Source organism: Calliphora vicina, chromosome 1 (assembly GCF_958450345.1).
Source record: "Calliphora vicina chromosome 1, idCalVici1.1, whole genome shotgun sequence".
NCBI lineage: Eukaryota > Metazoa > Arthropoda > Insecta > Diptera > Calliphoridae > Calliphora > Calliphora vicina.
The window spans coordinates 153,236,238-153,255,705 of NC_088780.1; the positions used below are offsets into that span (position 1 = coordinate 153,236,238).

General features: G+C 29.6%; 1 protein-coding gene across 1 annotated transcript in view; it reads right to left on the bottom strand.

The window, feature by feature from the left end:
* Window positions 1-19,468, bottom strand: part of LOC135953557 (uncharacterized) — a 49,545-nt gene that overhangs the window by 23,786 nt on the left and 6,291 nt on the right. Inside the window, exon 2 of the mRNA XM_065503507.1 lies at window positions 9,767-9,853. Coding sequence (XP_065359579.1) covers window positions 9,767-9,853 — 87 coding nt within the window. The remainder of the gene's footprint in view (window positions 1-9,766; window positions 9,854-19,468) is intronic.

Consider the following 19,468-nt stretch of genomic DNA (forward strand, 5'->3'; position numbering starts at 1 on the left):
ATAAATCAATATTTTTAAAAATGGTATCAAAATTTTCAATAAATATGTTTGAATGAGCTTCAGAAAATATATTTATTAAAACCGGCTAACCGTCATACAAAAACCGGTTTGTCAAAATACCGAAAAGTTAAAAAAACCGAAACAGGTGGAGTTAACGAAGATGGAAAAACCGGTTGACCGGTTTTGGATACTCTAGTAAATATATACAGGTACTTTAAGTATTATTTGTGAGCATTAAGGTCTACAAAGTTAACCAGGAAATATATCTATTTGCAATCTCTATTACACCATCTCTTCCAACTAAATAATCTCCCTACTAATTTCACTAGGTTTGTACTGAATTTGCCGTTCTCTCAAATTATGTTTTACTAGGTAATTGTGATTATTTCAGTTTTTTGTTTTGTTTTGTTGTTTGCGTTGGTAAATTGTTAAACATAAATTAAAATCATATTCATACTACAAAATACAAATACTTATGTACATACAACTCCAAATATCCCTGCAAACATAAATGCAAGCATGCATTTGCATACAACAAACAATACTTAGAATTGCATTTCCCAATTGTGGTTTTATTGTAAAACACTTACGTACACATCGACACATACATATTTATACTGTACATTAGGGTGGCCCTTAATAAACGAAAGTTGGATTTTGGTCATTCTCACCCCCGAGACACGTTAAGGGCCTGCGAATTTTTAATAACTTTAACACTTTTTGACCAATTTCTGTTTTTTATATCTCATTAGAACGACAATTACGTACACATTTCTATTCTTTTAAATTAAATTGTAAAAGTAATTTTTTAATGGTAAAATTTTTACAAAAACTAAAAAAATGGGCTTGCGGCACGTCTTAACCCCAACCGATTTTCCTAAAATTTTATCAGGATGATTTTTTACTAATGTTCACCAAACTGGGGAGGGTGAATATGGCCAAAATCCTACTTTCGTTTATTAAGGGCCACCCTACTGTACATACATGTGAACATAGATTCTTGTGTATCTGTACTCCTATGAATTGTATGAATACTTCTATACATTTCGACTAGAAAGAGTACGAACTAGTTGTTTTGGTTTATTTTATGAAATATTTTTCATTTCTGTTTTTAACAACATTTATTGTTAACATATAATTCAAATATTATACGACTACGAGTATGTATGTATTGTATAATAAATACCAGCCAACACAAATACTAAAAACGACAACAGCCAACAACCAACAATAATAGCAACCAAATCCCTTAAAAACACATGCAAATACGGTAAACAGTAGAGGACAAAACAATGCTTAGTTTAGCTTTTTGCAATCTTCCTGTTGATAGGAGCAGTGATTTGTGCGGTTCAGAAGTTGTGAATTTGACACGGACGACCAAAAAGGTTGAAGACCAGGAATTACTTCATGAAGCAATTTTAAAAACGTTTGCGAGCAGCACGATTCAACCACGAAAGACAATTTTGCTTGTCCGAAATGAAGGATCCATTACAATAACCCGAAGTGTAAGAGATCGTATGTGCAGCTCGGCCAACCAGCCGAATCGGCACCAAAGCAAAATATCCACGGCGCTAAGGTAATTCTTTGAATTTGGTGGGATCAAAATGGTCCTAACTATTATGAGCTCCTGAGATCTTACCAGATCTTCACATGGAAACTGTACCGCACACAACTGATTCGTTAGAAGCGAGCATTGCCCAAAAATGCACAGAATATGCGGCCAGACATGAAACCTTAATATTCGCTAGGCCACATGTTGCAAAACCTGTTTAAAAACTATTTAGAAAGAAGTGGTTGGGAAGTTTTACCTCACCCGCCTTATAATCCATACCTTGCCCCGCCCGACTACTATTTGTTTCGATCGATGCAGAACGCTCTATCTTGGATACGCTTCCCTTCAGAACGAGTATCCTAAATTGCCTTGATTCGTTTTTGGCCTCAAAAGATGAGCAGTTTGGCTCGAAATCCATATGTTGCCAGAAAGATGGGGAAAGGTCATAGCTAACAATGGTCAATACTTTGAATGAATTTATATTTTGCAAATGTTTCGAAATAAAAACTAAAAATTTGAAAAAATCCCGCATTTTTAAGTCACTTTTTTGCAAAGAATTTAGCCATTTTTTTTACCAAGAAATTGTAAAATAACCAAATAATCAGAAATTTAAATTTTGGTTTTCCATTATTGTTTTGCTTCGTTTTCCACCCAACTGTTTAAACATAAATGCACACAAAACAATCAGAACCAGACATGACTGCAAAACAAAAGTTTATTTGTTCTCCCATAAACATTTATGAGAAATTTTCGTGTTAAAATAATTTCTATGTTCATTTGGATTTTAAATACTACAAAAGAGGATATATAACTCGTACTAACCAGTGTTATAACCAAATATATAATACACATTTATGCCATGATATTGATAATTAAAATTTCCAATAGAGATTCAAGCTCTTGTTTAACAAAATTTCATATTTACTTGGGTAACTTGATAACATTGCTAACATACTTTGAATATCCTTAATACATTTGCATATTCAGGTGTATGCACGTGTAAGCAAAAAAGATATTGGGCATCAAAATTTAGTATATATTTTATATCTCACCTATAATCATTTTATGAAATTACGTTTTATTTTATAGTGTTGTTGGTATCGTAAATACTTTAAAAAAAATTTAAATTTAACACAAGATTCAACACTGGTTACCAATGCAACTAGTTATGTGACTACAGGCGACAATCTGGTAGCTGGTCCAAAGAAGTCAACGTGTGGCATAGACTTACTGGCTATCATAAGTGAGTCTAGTATACTTTCAATAGTTCCTAAGGCGAAATGCATACACATTTGGTTAATTCACAATGTCTCCTATCATGTCATATTGTCCTAATATTTCGCAATGGTTTTAAATTAGGACATCAAGACAATATGACATGATAGGAGACCTTGTGAATTGACCAATTACATCTCTAAGAGAAAAATACAATTTTAATTTAAATATAGTTTGATCTACTAAAAGGCTGTGCCTAAAATAATCAGTATTGAAAAAGATAAACCACTTAACTGTTAGACACTTAACAATAGGCTTTTTCTGATGGGTAAAATAACCACGTTCTAGTGCAGTACAAACAAGTAAGAAAGTATGGTCGGTCAAGCCCGACCCTTCTAAGTAAAAGAGCAAAAACGTTTTTCTTTTAAAATTTCAATAATTTATATTTTTGAGTGATTTTCGGAAGCGGGCCTTATATGGGGGCTATGACCAATTATGGACCGATCACCATGAAATTACGCCGTGTGATTTATGTCTATATGAAAGTTTACTATGTTGAATTGTGTGAGTATACCAATATTTTTAAGCGATTTATGCACGTTAAAGTGATTTTCGGAAGCGGGTCTATATGGGAGCTATGACTAATTATGGACCGATCGTAACGAAATTTGGTGACATGAATTTTGTATATATAAAACTTATTTGGAGCGGAATTTGTGGAGATACATATATAAATTAAACATTTATGACCGATAAAGTCCAATTTCGGAAGGACATTTGTATGGGGGCTAGGTGAAATAATGAACCGATTTCAGCCAGTTTTAATAGGCTTAGTCATTGACCCGAAAAATCAAATTTGATCGAAATATCTTCAAAATTGCGACCTGTACTTTGCGCACAAGGTTTACATGGACAGCCAGACGGACGGACGGACATCGTTTAATCGACTCAGAAAGTGATTCTAAGTCGATCGGTATACCTTAAAGTGGGTGTTAGACTAATACTTTTGGGAGTTACAAACACTTCACAAACGCATTATACCCTCCCCACCATGGTGGTGTAGGGTATGAAAACAGATTACATAAGGACACTAAAGTGACTTTTTTAACTTTACGCTAAATTACTAATACTCTCTAGCATTATTACATTTTTAAAAACCAAAATTTCTCCAATTCCTAGATTGTTTCAGATATCCCACTATTACAGTTCCAGCAAGTACCTCTTGGACCTCCATTTCTATATAGTGTAGTATGCGTACTATTCATTACAAATCTTCTCAAGCTTTTGTTTTCAAAAAAACACAAATTTATTTAAATACTTTTGATATTGTACTATTATTTCACGTCAGTTATTAATTTTTTTATTTCTGAAATTATTTCAGATAAAGTTGAGTGTCATTCCAAGTACCATTTAGGGTTAATTTCCAGTTTTATGCTGTTTTATAAATACTAGACTTCATGTTATAGTTTTCTTAAGTTTCATCAAAATCGGCCTAAAAATATATAACATTTAGCTATCTTTCCAGGAGCAATTTCAAATATGGACAAATTTGACCTTTAACCTTCACGATTAAAGGTTTAGCATTTTCCAATTTTAGTAAAACTTTCAGACTATATTTAAAATCACCTGGACTATATTATTTTGAATAGAGTTTACTTAAAATTCATAACAGTAAATAATAAATATGGCCAAAAAAATAGTGTTTCTCGAAAATCCCAAAATTTAAATCGCAGGTACGGAAAAACTATAGAAAGTATGGTCAATATTTTTTAATATTTTTATGCCCTATTATATTCTCAATAAATCGCAATGTGATGATAAAAAAAATTCTGAAATTTCTTTAACAAAATTTAAAAAAAATTTTAATATGGAGTTTTGAAACTTCAGTTAAAAAAAATTAAATTTCTATGGTCATAAATTCGAATAGGTTAACAGTATCCTACAAGGATAAAAACTCATATACAAGTAAATATTTTAAGTAAAAATTAGCTTTTATTTTAATATTTCTCAAAATATGTTCGATAGTGTGCTGGACTACTAATCTGAGGGTTGCGGGTTCGATTCCCACCAGAGACTCTGGGTGTATCTGCAGACAAGCAAAACGCTTCGCAGTTTGTGTTTGTTTAAACAAAAGGCACGTTAATGGCTTGGCGAATTTTTAATAACTTTAACATTTTTTAACCCATTTCTGTTTTTTATGCCTCATTAGAACGACAATTACGTACACATTTATATTCTTTTAAATTAAATTGTAAAAGTAATTTTTTAATGGCAAAATTTTTACAAAAACTGAAAAAAAATTGCATTTTTTCCCTTTTGTAAATGCATCTGAAAACTTCAGAGGGCTTGCTCCAACCGATTTACCAATGTTCACCAAATTGGGGGTTGAGACTGACAAAAATCCAACTTTTGTTTATTAAGGGCCACCCTAATGTACATACCAAATGAACCGCAAATATATAAACTGAAGTCATCCAAGTAACTAGTAACATCAGTGAAAATTACTGTCTAAAAGGGATAATTTTGACATTTATTTACATTTGTTGAAGTGTGGTGGCTTTAGTAACTTCACTGTTATCTAAGGATTAGTTGAATTGACCAGTCGGTGGATTACTTGGAGAAATTATTATAGCAAGTTTGTAAAATAAAATACAGAATTATTCATAAATTCACTTTTAAGCACTATTGGAAATTTTACCACTTCCTACTTATTTTTAATATAATGTGAACGATTTGTGAATTCGTCTATTAAATTGATTAAATCGGGAAAATTTAAGTGACCTTAAGATGAACTAAGCAAATTATGTATTGGAATTTAGTTTAGACTTAAAGAAAATGTTAGCATTTGCTAGACATAATACTATAACAGTTCTCTAGACCAGATTTATTTTTTCAGAAAACTCAAATTTATTGGCATCATAAAATTTTTTTAAATATCCCAGTTTCACAGTTCCATTAAGTAACCCTAGGACTACCATATCTATATAGTGTCATATCCGAGCCCCTTTCCTAATTTCCATAATGGCCAAAAATCCTCTCCAAATTTATTTTAGCAAAAAACTAAAATTTATTGGAATCCTGATATTTCGATCGTTTCAAATATACATCTATTATTTCAAAAATGGCCAAAAATCCTCTCCAGATTTATTTTTTCTAAAAACTCAAATTTATTGGAATCCTGATATTACGATCGTTTTATATTTTTTTCCATTTTTTTCATATTCTGAAATTATTTCAGATATTGTAGATATAAATTTGTTTATTATAATTCAAGTATTATGACTGTTAAGTGATTAACAGTGCTCTGTTAACTGCAAAATGGGCTGAGCTAAAATATGTGGTTTGTGTCTGTGCTAAATAAATTTAAATTTATCTTCACACACATTATATAGCGAGAGAATAATAGCGAAACAGAAAATAGAACTGCTATTTATCTTAATTTTTGTTCATATATTGTTAGAGAGCCATTGTTTCGAAAACTTTACACAATATTTAGAGGAGCAGTCACGAATATTTTGATCAAATTTGAATCTGAAATGGCATATAATAAAATATGAAAAAAAATTTATTTTAACCAAAAATTATTGTTACCATCAGGAATTAAAAATTTGTTTAATTTTTTTTAAATAAAATAAACTGTTCTAATAAATGTATTTGTACTTTATTTCCAGCTATAAACACTATCCACGGTGAGTCAATTTTGTATTAAATTTATTCATTTTTATTAAACTTAATTTTTTATCAAATATTTCGTAAAAGAATATATGTATTTATAAAATTTCTATTTCATTTCAATTAATTTTGAAGCTTGTGTGATATTTGTATGTGTGTGTTTTAATAAATAATAAAAACTATAACAAAATATCAAATACTCCTCTAAAATTAAACACAAATTGAATGCAATAAACGTAGAAAACGTGCAAGTGCTCTTAGAATACACGCCACAAATTTACAAAATTCAACACGAAATTATTTATTTTTTTAAAATATGTTTTATATATTTGTGTCTGTATGAAAATGAAAATAAAACACTACCCAGAAGCTCTTGGCAACTGTCCCGATCTGTTCCTTTTTAAAGTAGGGTGCTAACTGATTTCTCATAGACCAGCGTGATGTCAATTGTCACTTTAGTGTCTCTAACCAGAAGTTATTTACTTCTGGTGGTTAAAACAACTACTTTCTAAATTGCAGTTTAAAATAAACGTTTAAAGTGACTACACTTTAGAATACTTTTAGATACTAAAGTGACAATTGACTTCAGCTAGATTACCTGGGATGTATAAAGTAACCAATTGTCTTCTCTATGCATTACAAACCGCACATACGTGTCAAATGACCCAAAATGTATGAATTGGAGTTAGCCAAGGGGTCAGATATCGGTGACAATTACTGTCTATAAGGGATATATTGCCTACTTGATTAAATTATGTATACTTAATTGGAAAACTAATTTGTACAAATTACTCACAAAAAAGTGTAGTACAAAATAAACGTTTAAAGTGACTACACTCTAGATTACTTGGAGATACTTAAGTGACAATTGCCTTCCCGATAGATTACCTGGAATGTATAAAGTAACCAATTGACTTTTGTCTGCACAAAAAGCACAGACCCAAAATATATAAATTGAAGTCAGCCAAATACATCAGAGATTAGTGGCAATAACTGTCTGTACGCGATACATTGACTACTTGCTTAAGTGCTGGGTAAATACTATGGCAGACATACAAACCTGCGAAAATACTAAACAACAACATACAGCTCATATTTAGCTAAAGTTTCCGTTTCCGTTATAGACACTGCGCTCTTAAATACTACATGTTATGATTATATACCTAGCTGTGTCTATATTAAAGTATATAGATACAATAAAGTTAGTTAATATAGACACACTAAAACTGTTTTTGTTTTCCATTTAATACCCGCATTTTTGGGAACATTTTCTCTAGTTTATATAGTGAAAAACAATACACTCAAACTCACTCAAACTTATATTAAACCATAGAGAAACAACAAGAACGGAAATTAGAAAAAAATTCAAACCAAAATTTTACTCAAAATAATCACACATACAAGTGTTGTTTTTGTTTTCACATTGTTTTATTTACTAATACATTCTCACCACTTAGGTTTTTGACAGGAGAGTTTTCGCTCTATGTATATTTCTCTATGCATGAATTTTTTTTTTAAATTGTATTATGTTTTAGTTCTTTTTTATTTTTTTAAAACTTTTCATGCTTGCCTGGCTTTGCGTTCCGTACACTTACCGTACGCATAAAGATTTTTAAGTTACTTGTTTTTTTTTCTATAAAAAATTTTGGTTTAGTTCACATTTTTGAATATTGTTTGGATTTTAGTAGACTGTTTTATGTTGACAACACGTTTTTCCTATGATATTTTTTGTAAATTTGTTTTTTTTCCATCTTTAACTAACCAAGTTTTGTTTTAAAGGAAACTTAAGTAGAGCAGTTAGTTTTTGCTGCTAGTGATTAGGAGTGATTTAATCGAGGTACATAGTTGAGTGAAGGAATAGTTTATTATTTTAATATGTACTTTTTAGGTACTAAATTTTGGAAAACTAATATTATGTTTGTTTGCAATTTAGAGAGAAGTCAATTGGTTACTTTATACATCCCAGGTAATCTAGTGTGAAGTCGACTGTATCTAAGTAAACTAGAGTGAAGTCACTTTAAACTGGTCTCATACAAATTGTGTTGATATAATTCTGATACAGTTTATATTGTCACTTTAGTGTCCCTAAGTAACCTATAGTGTAGTCACTAAAACTAGTTGAGGAATTAGTTATTTTACACACCAGTAAAATAAATGAAGAGTGATCGGTAATTGCTCTGTCTATGAGAAGTTTTCTTACCCTACACCACCATAGTGGGGAGGGTATTATGCGTTTGTGCAGATGTGTGTAACGCCCAAAAATATTGGTCTAACACCCACCTTAAAGTACACCGATCGACTTAGAATCACTTTCTGAGTGTCCGTCCGTCCGTCTGGCTGGTTGGCTGACTGTCCATGTAAAACTTGTGCGCAGAGTACAGGTCGCAATTTTGAAGATATTTCGATAAAATTTGGTACATATAATTTTTTCAGCCCAAGGACGAAGCCTATTGAAACTGGCTGAAATCGGTCCATTATTTCACCTAGCCCCCATACAAATGTCCTATCGAAATTGGACTTTATCGGTCATAAATGTTTAATTTATATATCTACACAAATTTCGCTCCAAATAAGTTTTATATATACAGAAATCATGTCACCAAATTTTGTTACGATCGGTCCATATTTAGTCATAGCTCCCATATAGACCCGCTTCCGAAAATCACTTTAACGTGCATAAATGTCTTAAAAATGTTGGTATATACACAAAATTGAACATAAATAACTTTCATATAGACATAAATCGCACGACCTAATTTCATGGTGATCGGTCCATAATTGGTCATAGCTCCCAAAAAAAAGGAAAAATATTTTTACTCATTTACTTGGTGTAGGGTATTATATGGTCGGGCTTGACCGACCATACTTTCTTACTTGTTTTTTTAACTATTTGAGGTTAATTAGATTTCCTTTGCACTCGTACATATTAAAATAACTAGTTAATTAGCTGATAAGGTAACCAGTTAGATAGCTAGTAGGTAATTTTGTTCTTTTGATTGGTTTTTTAACATTTTGGTACTGTTTTTATTTGCAATTATTTAGTACTGCTTTTGTTTCAACTCTTGTATAACAACTCTACAATTTCATACTCCTCAAACTCATCGATATTCCTGACAAGTTTTTGAGACTTGTTTTAACTACAAAATTTCCAGTATTTTCTTTTCGACCAAATGATATAAGTAGAATTTTAGTTTTTTTTAGTTTTATTATATGATTTTCTTTTACCTTATAAGAAAATTGTATAAACTTTATTAAATACATACATATACTATGTAAGTACAACTTGAACTTATATAAAAATAAAAATAAAACAAAACCAAAACTTACCTCTAGGCAAACAGGACATTCCAATAATTGGGCAATATGTTGCAGGCAAGTTGCAAACTTTTGCAACGATTGCTGATTAATGTTGTGCTGCAAGTTTGTAGAAGTAGAAGAAAAAAAGAATTAAATGAGAAACAACAACAAATTTAGAACAACTTTAATTAGCTTTGGTTAGTTATATATAAAAATGTTATTTGCAGAACCCAGCATAAAAAATAAAATAAAATATATTTTATTCGAAACCAAATCAAATAATATTTTGAGAAATTACACTGATATTAGGGAAGTAAGGTTTATTTAACTTTAGGACAAGTATATTCAAAATTATTTTAAATACTTAAAATGTTGTGTTCGAAATGTCTTGTCTAAATAAAAGATTTTAAAGTAATCTAAGTTTGAGTTGCTGCCGAATTATTAACATTTTGTGTTGGGATATGTAATGTTATTATATTGGTATCTTTATCCCCTTAACAACAACAAATAAAGTTAACCTTAGAGAAAACTAAGTGGAAAAATTTTGTTGATTTTTCAATTTATTTTTATATTTCTGTACATTTACTGCTGTATGTTTTATTTACTCTACTTATTTTATTGAATTTATCATTTAAAAGAGTTTAATATAACTCACAAAATTACAAAAGTGTTGTAGTATCCCAACAGTTCTTAGTAACTTTCCGGAGCTAGCGATATTACCTAGCTCTTATGGTTACAACTAGTTACATAAGTAGTTCCGTGGCTAATTATTTTACCACATGCTTGTCCTAAGCCCTTGTTGAATACAATGAGACTCTATGATAGCACTGGTTCAAATTAGTCAATGCATTATATGCAAATACCAGTTACATAGAGTCGGTTACCTTACTAACTACATAACTGGTTACTTGATCAGCTACATATCTAGTTCTTTTAATATGTACGGGTACAAATTGACCTCTAATAGTCAGTTAATAAGATATACCACTCGTGTTTTTCACGGGAATTCCCCGGACGGTAAATCCCGGAAATTCAGAAAATTTGTCAATCCCGGGAAATTTGCGAGAATTCCCAGGAATTATTTTCCTTAGTGTTGTGTGATGTTTTTTGAACTCGAAACAAATGCAGAAGATTCATACAACAAAAAAGATTTAACTCAAATAGACCAATAACAAGTTCATTATTGAAAACAAACTCATGAATTTTCGGGGCTGACACAGAATTCTATTCCGATCGAAAGTGAAATTATTTTCTTTTTTTTTTTCTTTTTCTGAATTGGCAAAACATTGCCAATAGCGTTGTACGAATACTAGGATGATCGGCCCGGATTTTAATAACCGGTTATAGCCGGTTTTTTTCCAAAAGTCGGTTTTTGTTTTTTTGAAAAACTCAAATTTCGAATATCGAAGAAACAGGGTTTTTCACCTCGAATAGCCGGTTTTTTCTAAAAGTGTGTTTTTATGAGTTTAAAACAAATATTTCAACTATTTTAGAAGACTTTTTATATTTAGAAAATGTCACAAGTGATCTGGAAAGCCTGAAAGCTTACTCAATGTTTTTTTTCTATATGTCCTACAAATACACAAAGTAAAAGATAATTTTCAATAATGTATAAAAACAAAATTAAAATCGATATACTCCATTTACTGACGTTAACGATCTTCGGATCAAATTTGACCCAAATAGAAAATAGATTTTTGTTATTAAAAAAACCTAACGTAGTTGTTGACATTTGAAATTAAATTAAAGTCATTAAAAAAAGGAGTAGAAATACTACTTTTCTAAAAAAAAGGAGTAGAAATACTACTATTTTTAAAAAAAGGAGTTGAAATACTAATTTTTTTAAAAAAAGGAGTAGAAATACTACTTTTTTTTAAAAAAGGAGTAAAAATACTACTTTTTTAAAAAAAGTATTAGTACTTTTTTTGAAATAGGAGTAGAAATACTACTTTTTTTAAAAAAAGTATTAGAAATACTACTTATTTTGAAATATGAGTAGAAATACTACTTTTTTTAAAAAAAGGAGTAGAAATACTACTTTTTTAAAAAAAGGAGTTGAAATACTACTTTTTTAAAAAAAGTATTAGAAATACTACTTATTTTGAAATATGAGTAGAAATACTACTTTTTTTAAAAAAGGGAGTAGAAACACTACTTTTTTAATAAAAAGGTGTAGAATTACTACTTTTTTAGAAAAAGGAGTACGTTTTTAATTTCAAAATGGGTAACATTTTACCCGAAGACCTTATGAAGGATAAGAAAAACAGTAGTTCCGCAAGTATAATGAAGAGATATATTGTAGTGCTAACTTAATTGTACGTAACAAAAGACCTTTAAGTCCTTTTATAGATTTATAGATATTTCTTTGCCAATTTGTTTTCTTAAAACCTAACATAGTTGTTGACATTTGAACTGAAATAAAATTCATAAAATATCAAAAATATCAAGCACTCACTTTTAGATAAAATTAAATATTAATTTCAAAATGGGTCAAATTTGAACCGAAGACCTGAAGGATAAAATAAGTAATCAAAATTGTTTTAATCACTATTATTATAATAAATAAAACTTTTTTTCTTCTTATTTCTAGGCATTTTTATATGTTTCCAAAAAAAAACCGAAACCGGTTTATATTAAATTACAATTTTTCGAAGAAACCGAAAACCGGTTTCTAAAAAATGTCGAAGAATCGATCACCCTAACGAATACTCACAAAACGTTTAAAGTGGCTACACTCTAGGTTACTTAGAGACAATTACGTGACAATCGACTTCATGAAATGAATTTAGTTTTTTCCTCTTATTCTTAGCAAGCTTAAAAATCTATTCTGGCATAATTTCTACCAAATTTGTATTTCTTAATTTATTGGTCTCCAGCGCAACAAAAAATGGAAATAAATCCAATTTGAATGAAATTTGATATTAAGAAAGAAGAAGTGTTGTCAAGTTTAAGTTTTGAATTTTGACTACATGGGCCCACCAGGTGTGCGGCCAGTGGTCACCAAATTAGGACACCTCTGATATGTTTAATTTTTTAAACTATACTTTTTCGTCTGTGTTCCGATTTCAAAAAAATTACATATAAAGAATCTCCCCATCGAGCACTACGTCGTAGCTACCAATTACACAAGTCAACAAAATCGAAAAATGTTAAACCACTACACAATTTTGATGTATTGTGGTTCCAGTAGTACAAATATGGTCCAAATTTTAAATTGTATGGAGAGGTTTTTTAAAAAAAAAAAAAAAACATAATTACTAATTATTCAAAAACTTTTAATCCGAGATTATTAAAGAAAACTTAAAAAAATTTGAATTTACATATCATTTATTCCGTTTATATATTGCTTTTTAATCGGCTCAGTAGTTCGCAGTTATAATAACAAATTGAAGCAAAATGTTTACGTGAAAATAGAAAATTTCTTTGTTTTAAAAAAATAATGAAAAATCTAAAACGGCAGAAATTGTTCAGATTTATTGCAATATCGCAAAGCCACATGTAATAGGAACAAATCGAGATATCGATAATAAAAATCGATTGATTCTTTACGAATTTTTTCACAATTAAGTGAATTCGCTCATTTTTGATTTTTTGATTGATTTTTTAAAAATTATCCCCATGATTTGTATAAATTTACACATTTATGTTGCGTTTCAATCGGCTCAGTAGTTTCGGAGTTATAATAACAAATTGTATCAAAACAAATATTTTTTACATTAAAATTGCATTTTTTTCTTTGTTTTTAAAAAATAATGAAAAATCGAAAATGGCTGAAATTGTTCAGGTTTATTGCTTGATCGCAAAGCCACGTGTAATAGGAATAACTTGAGATATCGATCATAAAAATCGATGGATTCTTTACGAATTTATTCACAATTAAGTGAATTCGCTCATTTTCACAAAATTTTATGTTTTTGGGGGAAAATTACTTTTTTTCTTTTTAAGTTATCTAAAAAATTTGTAAAAAGATGTATAAGGAATTTATACTTTTTGGAAAGATAACCTCACATTAAATATTTTACATCAAAATAAATTTGACAATTTTTGATACCGAGGGGACCAGGTCCATCCAAAAATCGCCTATTTTTTTATGTAAAATACAACTTTAGGGCAAAAATTCTCAAATCGCATAGTCGATATTAAAATATGGTAACCGGTTTTAGATGGCCCAATATCTTCTTAATTATTTTGTAAAGGGTTCTGAAAACTCCGATCCTGTTATGGATATTATAGCAAAAAAACTAAAAAATCCCATTTTTGGAATTTTTCAACACTTTTTTGGGAATTGCGGGATTTCTCATTACAAATTTCAAAATTTTTTTTAAGTTTTATTTTTTCAAGAGAAAAATTTATATAACTCTAGAATTTCATTAAAAAACTATTCATAAATAAAAATTTAATTTCAATTTGAAAAATTTGTATTTTTGCAAAAATTTTTTGTATATCTTTCAAAAAAATATTCTATGTGTTTAGCTGAAAAGCTGGGTGAAAACAAAATCTGGGCCGAAACAAAATCGTTAAGATTTTGTACTCAGAATAATTTAACAAATTATATTTAATATTTTAACGTTTCATAGTAGAAGAAATGAATTAGGAACTTTCTAATTATTTGGAAGGTGGATTCTTACCATAAGGAACACTATGTGTAGGATAGCGATGTGAACAGGTTAAAGTTAGATTTGTATCTCTCCCAAAAATAAGTATTTGCGACTCTTTACAATTGATTTAGAACTAAATGACAAGTGGAATTATTCTGCAACGCATAACATTCTGTATTAATATACATATATTGAGGAAAAATAGGAATTGCAGGGAAATGAGGAAAATCGCTAAGTGTTGTTTTGGCGTAAACACTATGAATTTTTTAATTGTCAAAAGTTATATATAATTTTGAAAAGAAAAATAAATTCCTCTATCCATTGATAGATAACATATCTATCTTGTGTTTTTTACTTTTCAAATTAATCATGCAAAACTTAAAAACTCGCAGAGAATTTACCTTATATTAACATAATTTTCTTAAAGTTTTAAAAATTAATCACAAAATCAAATTCTGCACAGTTTGGACCATAACCGATCAAGTCCCCATAGAAGGCCAAAACTACATATTGATGGTGGGTATACAAAATAAGGACGGCACAGCCGAATATAACACTCTTACTTGTTCTAATATAAGTATAAATTAGAGTACATTATAGTTATAGTTTGATAATATCAAATTCACATTCTTCCTAATTTGTATACGTTTAAATATATAATGTAATAAGTTGCAATTAATAATATCATATCCACTAGTATTTAGCACAAAAACTAAATTTAGCAAAATCATTTGATTTTACATATTTCGATTTTATTTATACTCAAATGACGTCATAGTTTGTGCATTTATACCCCATAGACTTAAAACTCTGAAATGTGTGTCATTAATATTATGATAAATTCAAAAGACACAAAAAATAATCGTACTTTTCATATGTATAACAAAATGATAATAAAATAAAAAAAAATAAAATCGAAAATATCAAATAAATACATGCATAAATTTCATATTTATTTATGCATGTAACTGTGTGTGTATATCTTGTAAAATGATGTATTACATACAGGTAATTTATAAATCCTTGTAGATAAACGTGCATGTACGTACATGTTGTTTTTGTTTTTGCTGTGGCACATCAATGTCTGTTTGGAAAAAGAAACAAAAAAAGAAGTACAGCAACAGATCTGGTCATGTATCCCCCCAAAAATGTGTATGGCTGCCTGTCTCTACGTAAATATGACAAAATGTCAAAACATTTAAAATGTTTATATTTGTTGTAAATTCATAATACTTTACACATGATGTGGTTTTACTATATTCGTATGGCAACAACAACTACAGAAAATAACTATCAATTTCGATATGCAACTGCTACTAATATGAGTTGCAGCAACAAACTAAATATGATTGACAATGTATGCCCTGCAGTTTTATAAGTGGCAAAGTCGCCGGTAATTATAATGAGAATCTTCAACAGGGCACTTTGGAATTAGTAAAACCATTAAAGGAACGAGTTAGAAGCTCCTTTAAACATTTTAAGTTCTCTGAGGTATAAGTTTTTACTGAAAAGCTAAAAGTAGTTTTGATGTATACATAAGCTCGCTAGATAGTAGGGTATTCATTCGACTAATGATCGTTCGATTAATCGAATAATTTCTTACGAATAATTATTCGAACAATTTAAAAATGGCTATTTCGGAATAACGAATAATTCGAACAATTTTATGTAGAATAATCGAATAAAACGAATAAATGTTCATATACATATATTTAAATTTATTAAATTGCTTAAAATTTGTCATAATTTCAAATTTAAATAAGCAATAAAGACTCACAAAATTTTTATTGTTTCTAAAATTTGACAAATAACTAAAGACAAAGGGACTTTCGATCACTATCGATGAGTGTTCCGATAGCTCCTTCTATAAATATTACTGCAAGTAGTTACAATTCTAAAAACAAATCTTTCAAAATTTTTAACTTAGGACTTGAACCAATGAAAATAAAAGGTACGGAATAAAATTTTTGTTATTTAGCTGGCGAAATATTAGAAGAATCGCAATTAATAATCAAAATATTAACTTAGATAAAAGTGGAGTTGAATGTGATGGAGAATGTGATTTTGAAACGGTCGTCGAAAGTGATATTAAGGATGACATTTATGATGATTACATTGAAATAGATGAAGGCCATGATCTTAAAATATATGTATATAAGTGATTTTATTAATCAAAATATTTAATAAATCGAATGATAAAACAATTTTGCAAACCTTTATTGTGTAATTCCCCAAGACCACTTTATTAAGCAAAGATTCGGCAACGTTGATAGAGCTTGATGTATAATACAATTTGTTATAAATAATTTAGAAATAGTGAATAATTAATTTACTAAAGAATTAGTTACTCAATTTAAAAACCGAATTAATGAACGACATAAAAAAGTTCTTAATACGTTTATATTGTATTTGAATTCAGGATCATGTCCAACTAGCTCAAATTGTTTAAAGCATATCTCCAATACGGAAACCAAAGGGTTTGCTAGTCAATTGTTTTGTAGATTGTTCGGGAGTTAATCTGATCAGAATATTTCTGTTGAACATTTAATGATGGACTTTGTTTTCGAATGTTTTTTAACATTATCAATACTTGAATTGTTAACTTTAACTTTATTTTTTGTTTTTCTGTAACAATAAAATATTAAAAAACCGACATCAAAACTTCATTCTTTACTTTTTTAAAAAAATTAAATTATTCGAATAATTCGATTAATTTTAAACGTGTGATCGAATTATTCTTATTCGAATTATTCGTTTTATTCGAACATGAGAAAAATCGAATAATTCGAATACCATAAGTTTAAATTCAACAATTGAAGTTGAAACGAGTTTTTGAGATTTTTCCAATTTTTTTAATTTAAAGTTCCATGAGAAATGAATCTAGTTATTACGGAGTTGAGTTAGAAAAGAGTAGACAACAATGTAAGTTGGGTACAATATGACCGCTATTAGAGTAACTTCGGGTAATGTGGACTACCGTTTTGTTTTTTCTAAATTTTGGCCACAATATATATGGATATTAAAAGAGTTGTGAAGCAATAAATTAGCTAATGTATTCTCTAATGGTTTTTGCAGTTGAATATTTTTTCCGTTAAAGGATAAAAAATTTATGTGAAAATATTGTAAGGAACCCAAAAATCAGCATTAAAAAAATTGGAGGGTAATATGGACCACTATATGAGGCTAATGTGGACTAGTATTTAATACATAAAATTCATGAACCAGCTAATCATGAATGATTAAAAAATTTAATTTCAATATATTTTTATTAATACAAACTAAAAAGTCGCGTTCGTGGCTTAGATAGATTGCTTACAAAGTACATAGTTATTGTCGGGTAATATGGACCAGTAGTACATAATCAAGTAATTTAAGTGGTCCACATTACACGAACTTGGGTTACAGTGGTAAAAAGTTATTTTTACCTAATAATCTAAATGTGCTTAAATTCTTACCAAATATATGCAAAACTACGTGTCCACTTTAACTATATAAAACAACCAAACATTAAATTCTACCAAGTAACTGTACCAAATTTTGTTTCTTACTTGAGCCGAAAAAAATGTTGAGCTGTCGCATTAATTTCAATACAAGAATAAAAAGTCAACATATCAATAACTCATGAAAGCAAATGTTTAATTGTTGTTTCAAACAAATTGTAAAATGTACGACAAATCAGTTTTATCATACCTTCAATAGTTTCTGAAAAAAGACACTGGTCCACATTAGACGCATAGTCCACAATACCCAAAGTTACTCTATAATCCATGATCGGAATCATTATTTGAGCTAGTTGAAGCGAGTAAGAGATAGTTAGTAGGAAATTTTCTCTGAGAAATGGTTCAGAGTTTTCGGGGAAAAGAGGCAAAATGTACGGCCAAATGTTACTAAGATTTGTATAAAAGATCTCTGGCATACAGTAGTTTTTTGGAAATTCGGTATCTTGGGAACAATCTTGGAACAATTGGAGATGTTGTGTTTTCGAATTGATTTACAGTTGTTCAGCTTCCTAGGCGATTTTAGAATTTGTTACTCAAACCAAAATTTTTGTTTAAATTGGCCATGTTTGGATAGGTATAGTGGGTACTGTGTCCGTTTAAGTGAGCTAAATTTTGCTTTTCACGCTTTTCACGCTTTTGCATTAAGTTTTCTTTCCAGAACATATACAAATTGTATATAGTCCCGAACAAAATTTTTTCCTTAAAAGAAAAAATATTGGCACTTTTTATGAAAAAAAATCTGTTAAACTAAAAGAGATAACTTACAAATGTAAGCGTATTTTTTGTAGATCTTCTCAAGGACTATTTAAAATTAGTTTTGTGTTGGCCCGATGTGACCAACTTTGAGGACCCCTATTACCCCCAGAAAGCTCAACAAATGTAAATCAACTCGAAAACTGCTCAGCTCAAACCATGTCAAAATAAGTTCCCGAGATACCGAATTATTAAAAAAAAGTTTCTAAACACTGTGCGGAATTGGTTAGAGGATCGATTTATTGAGATTTTGCAAAATTGTATTTCTCTGGGAAATAAGTCCTGTTTTTGGGCCTCTGTTCACCAAAGTTAGCGGACACTTTAAATTAACTTTAAATTAATTCATAGTCAAAATATTTAACAGAGCGAGTTGAAACAATCGAGATCCTTAAAAGAACGAGTCATTAGGAAATCATAAAATTTGATGTTCTCTGAGGTAAGATTCCAGTTTTCAATAGAATAGAGGCAATAATTAGGGAAACGAGGCAATGGAGACGGAAAACTGATTAGTGCACAATATGAACCGCTATTATAATTTATAATCAAAATCTTTAACAGAGTAAACTGAAACGATTGAGAGCCGTATCAGAATGAGACATTTAGAAATCTTAAAATTTGAAGTTCTCCGATGGATTATTGCAGTTTTCAAGGAATAGAGGCAATGTGGGCGGACAACAGATAATAGGATTTGTAAACAAGATTATTCGCTATAATAATTCATGGTCAAACGCTTTAGCAGAGCGAGTTGGAGCGATGAAGTTTCTTAACAGAACGAGTTAGTAGGAATTTTTAAAATTCTAAGTTCTCTTAGGAATGAGTCTAGTTTTCAGGGAATAGGAACAATATTGCTGCTGCTGCCCCATTATTATAATGTGGGTGGT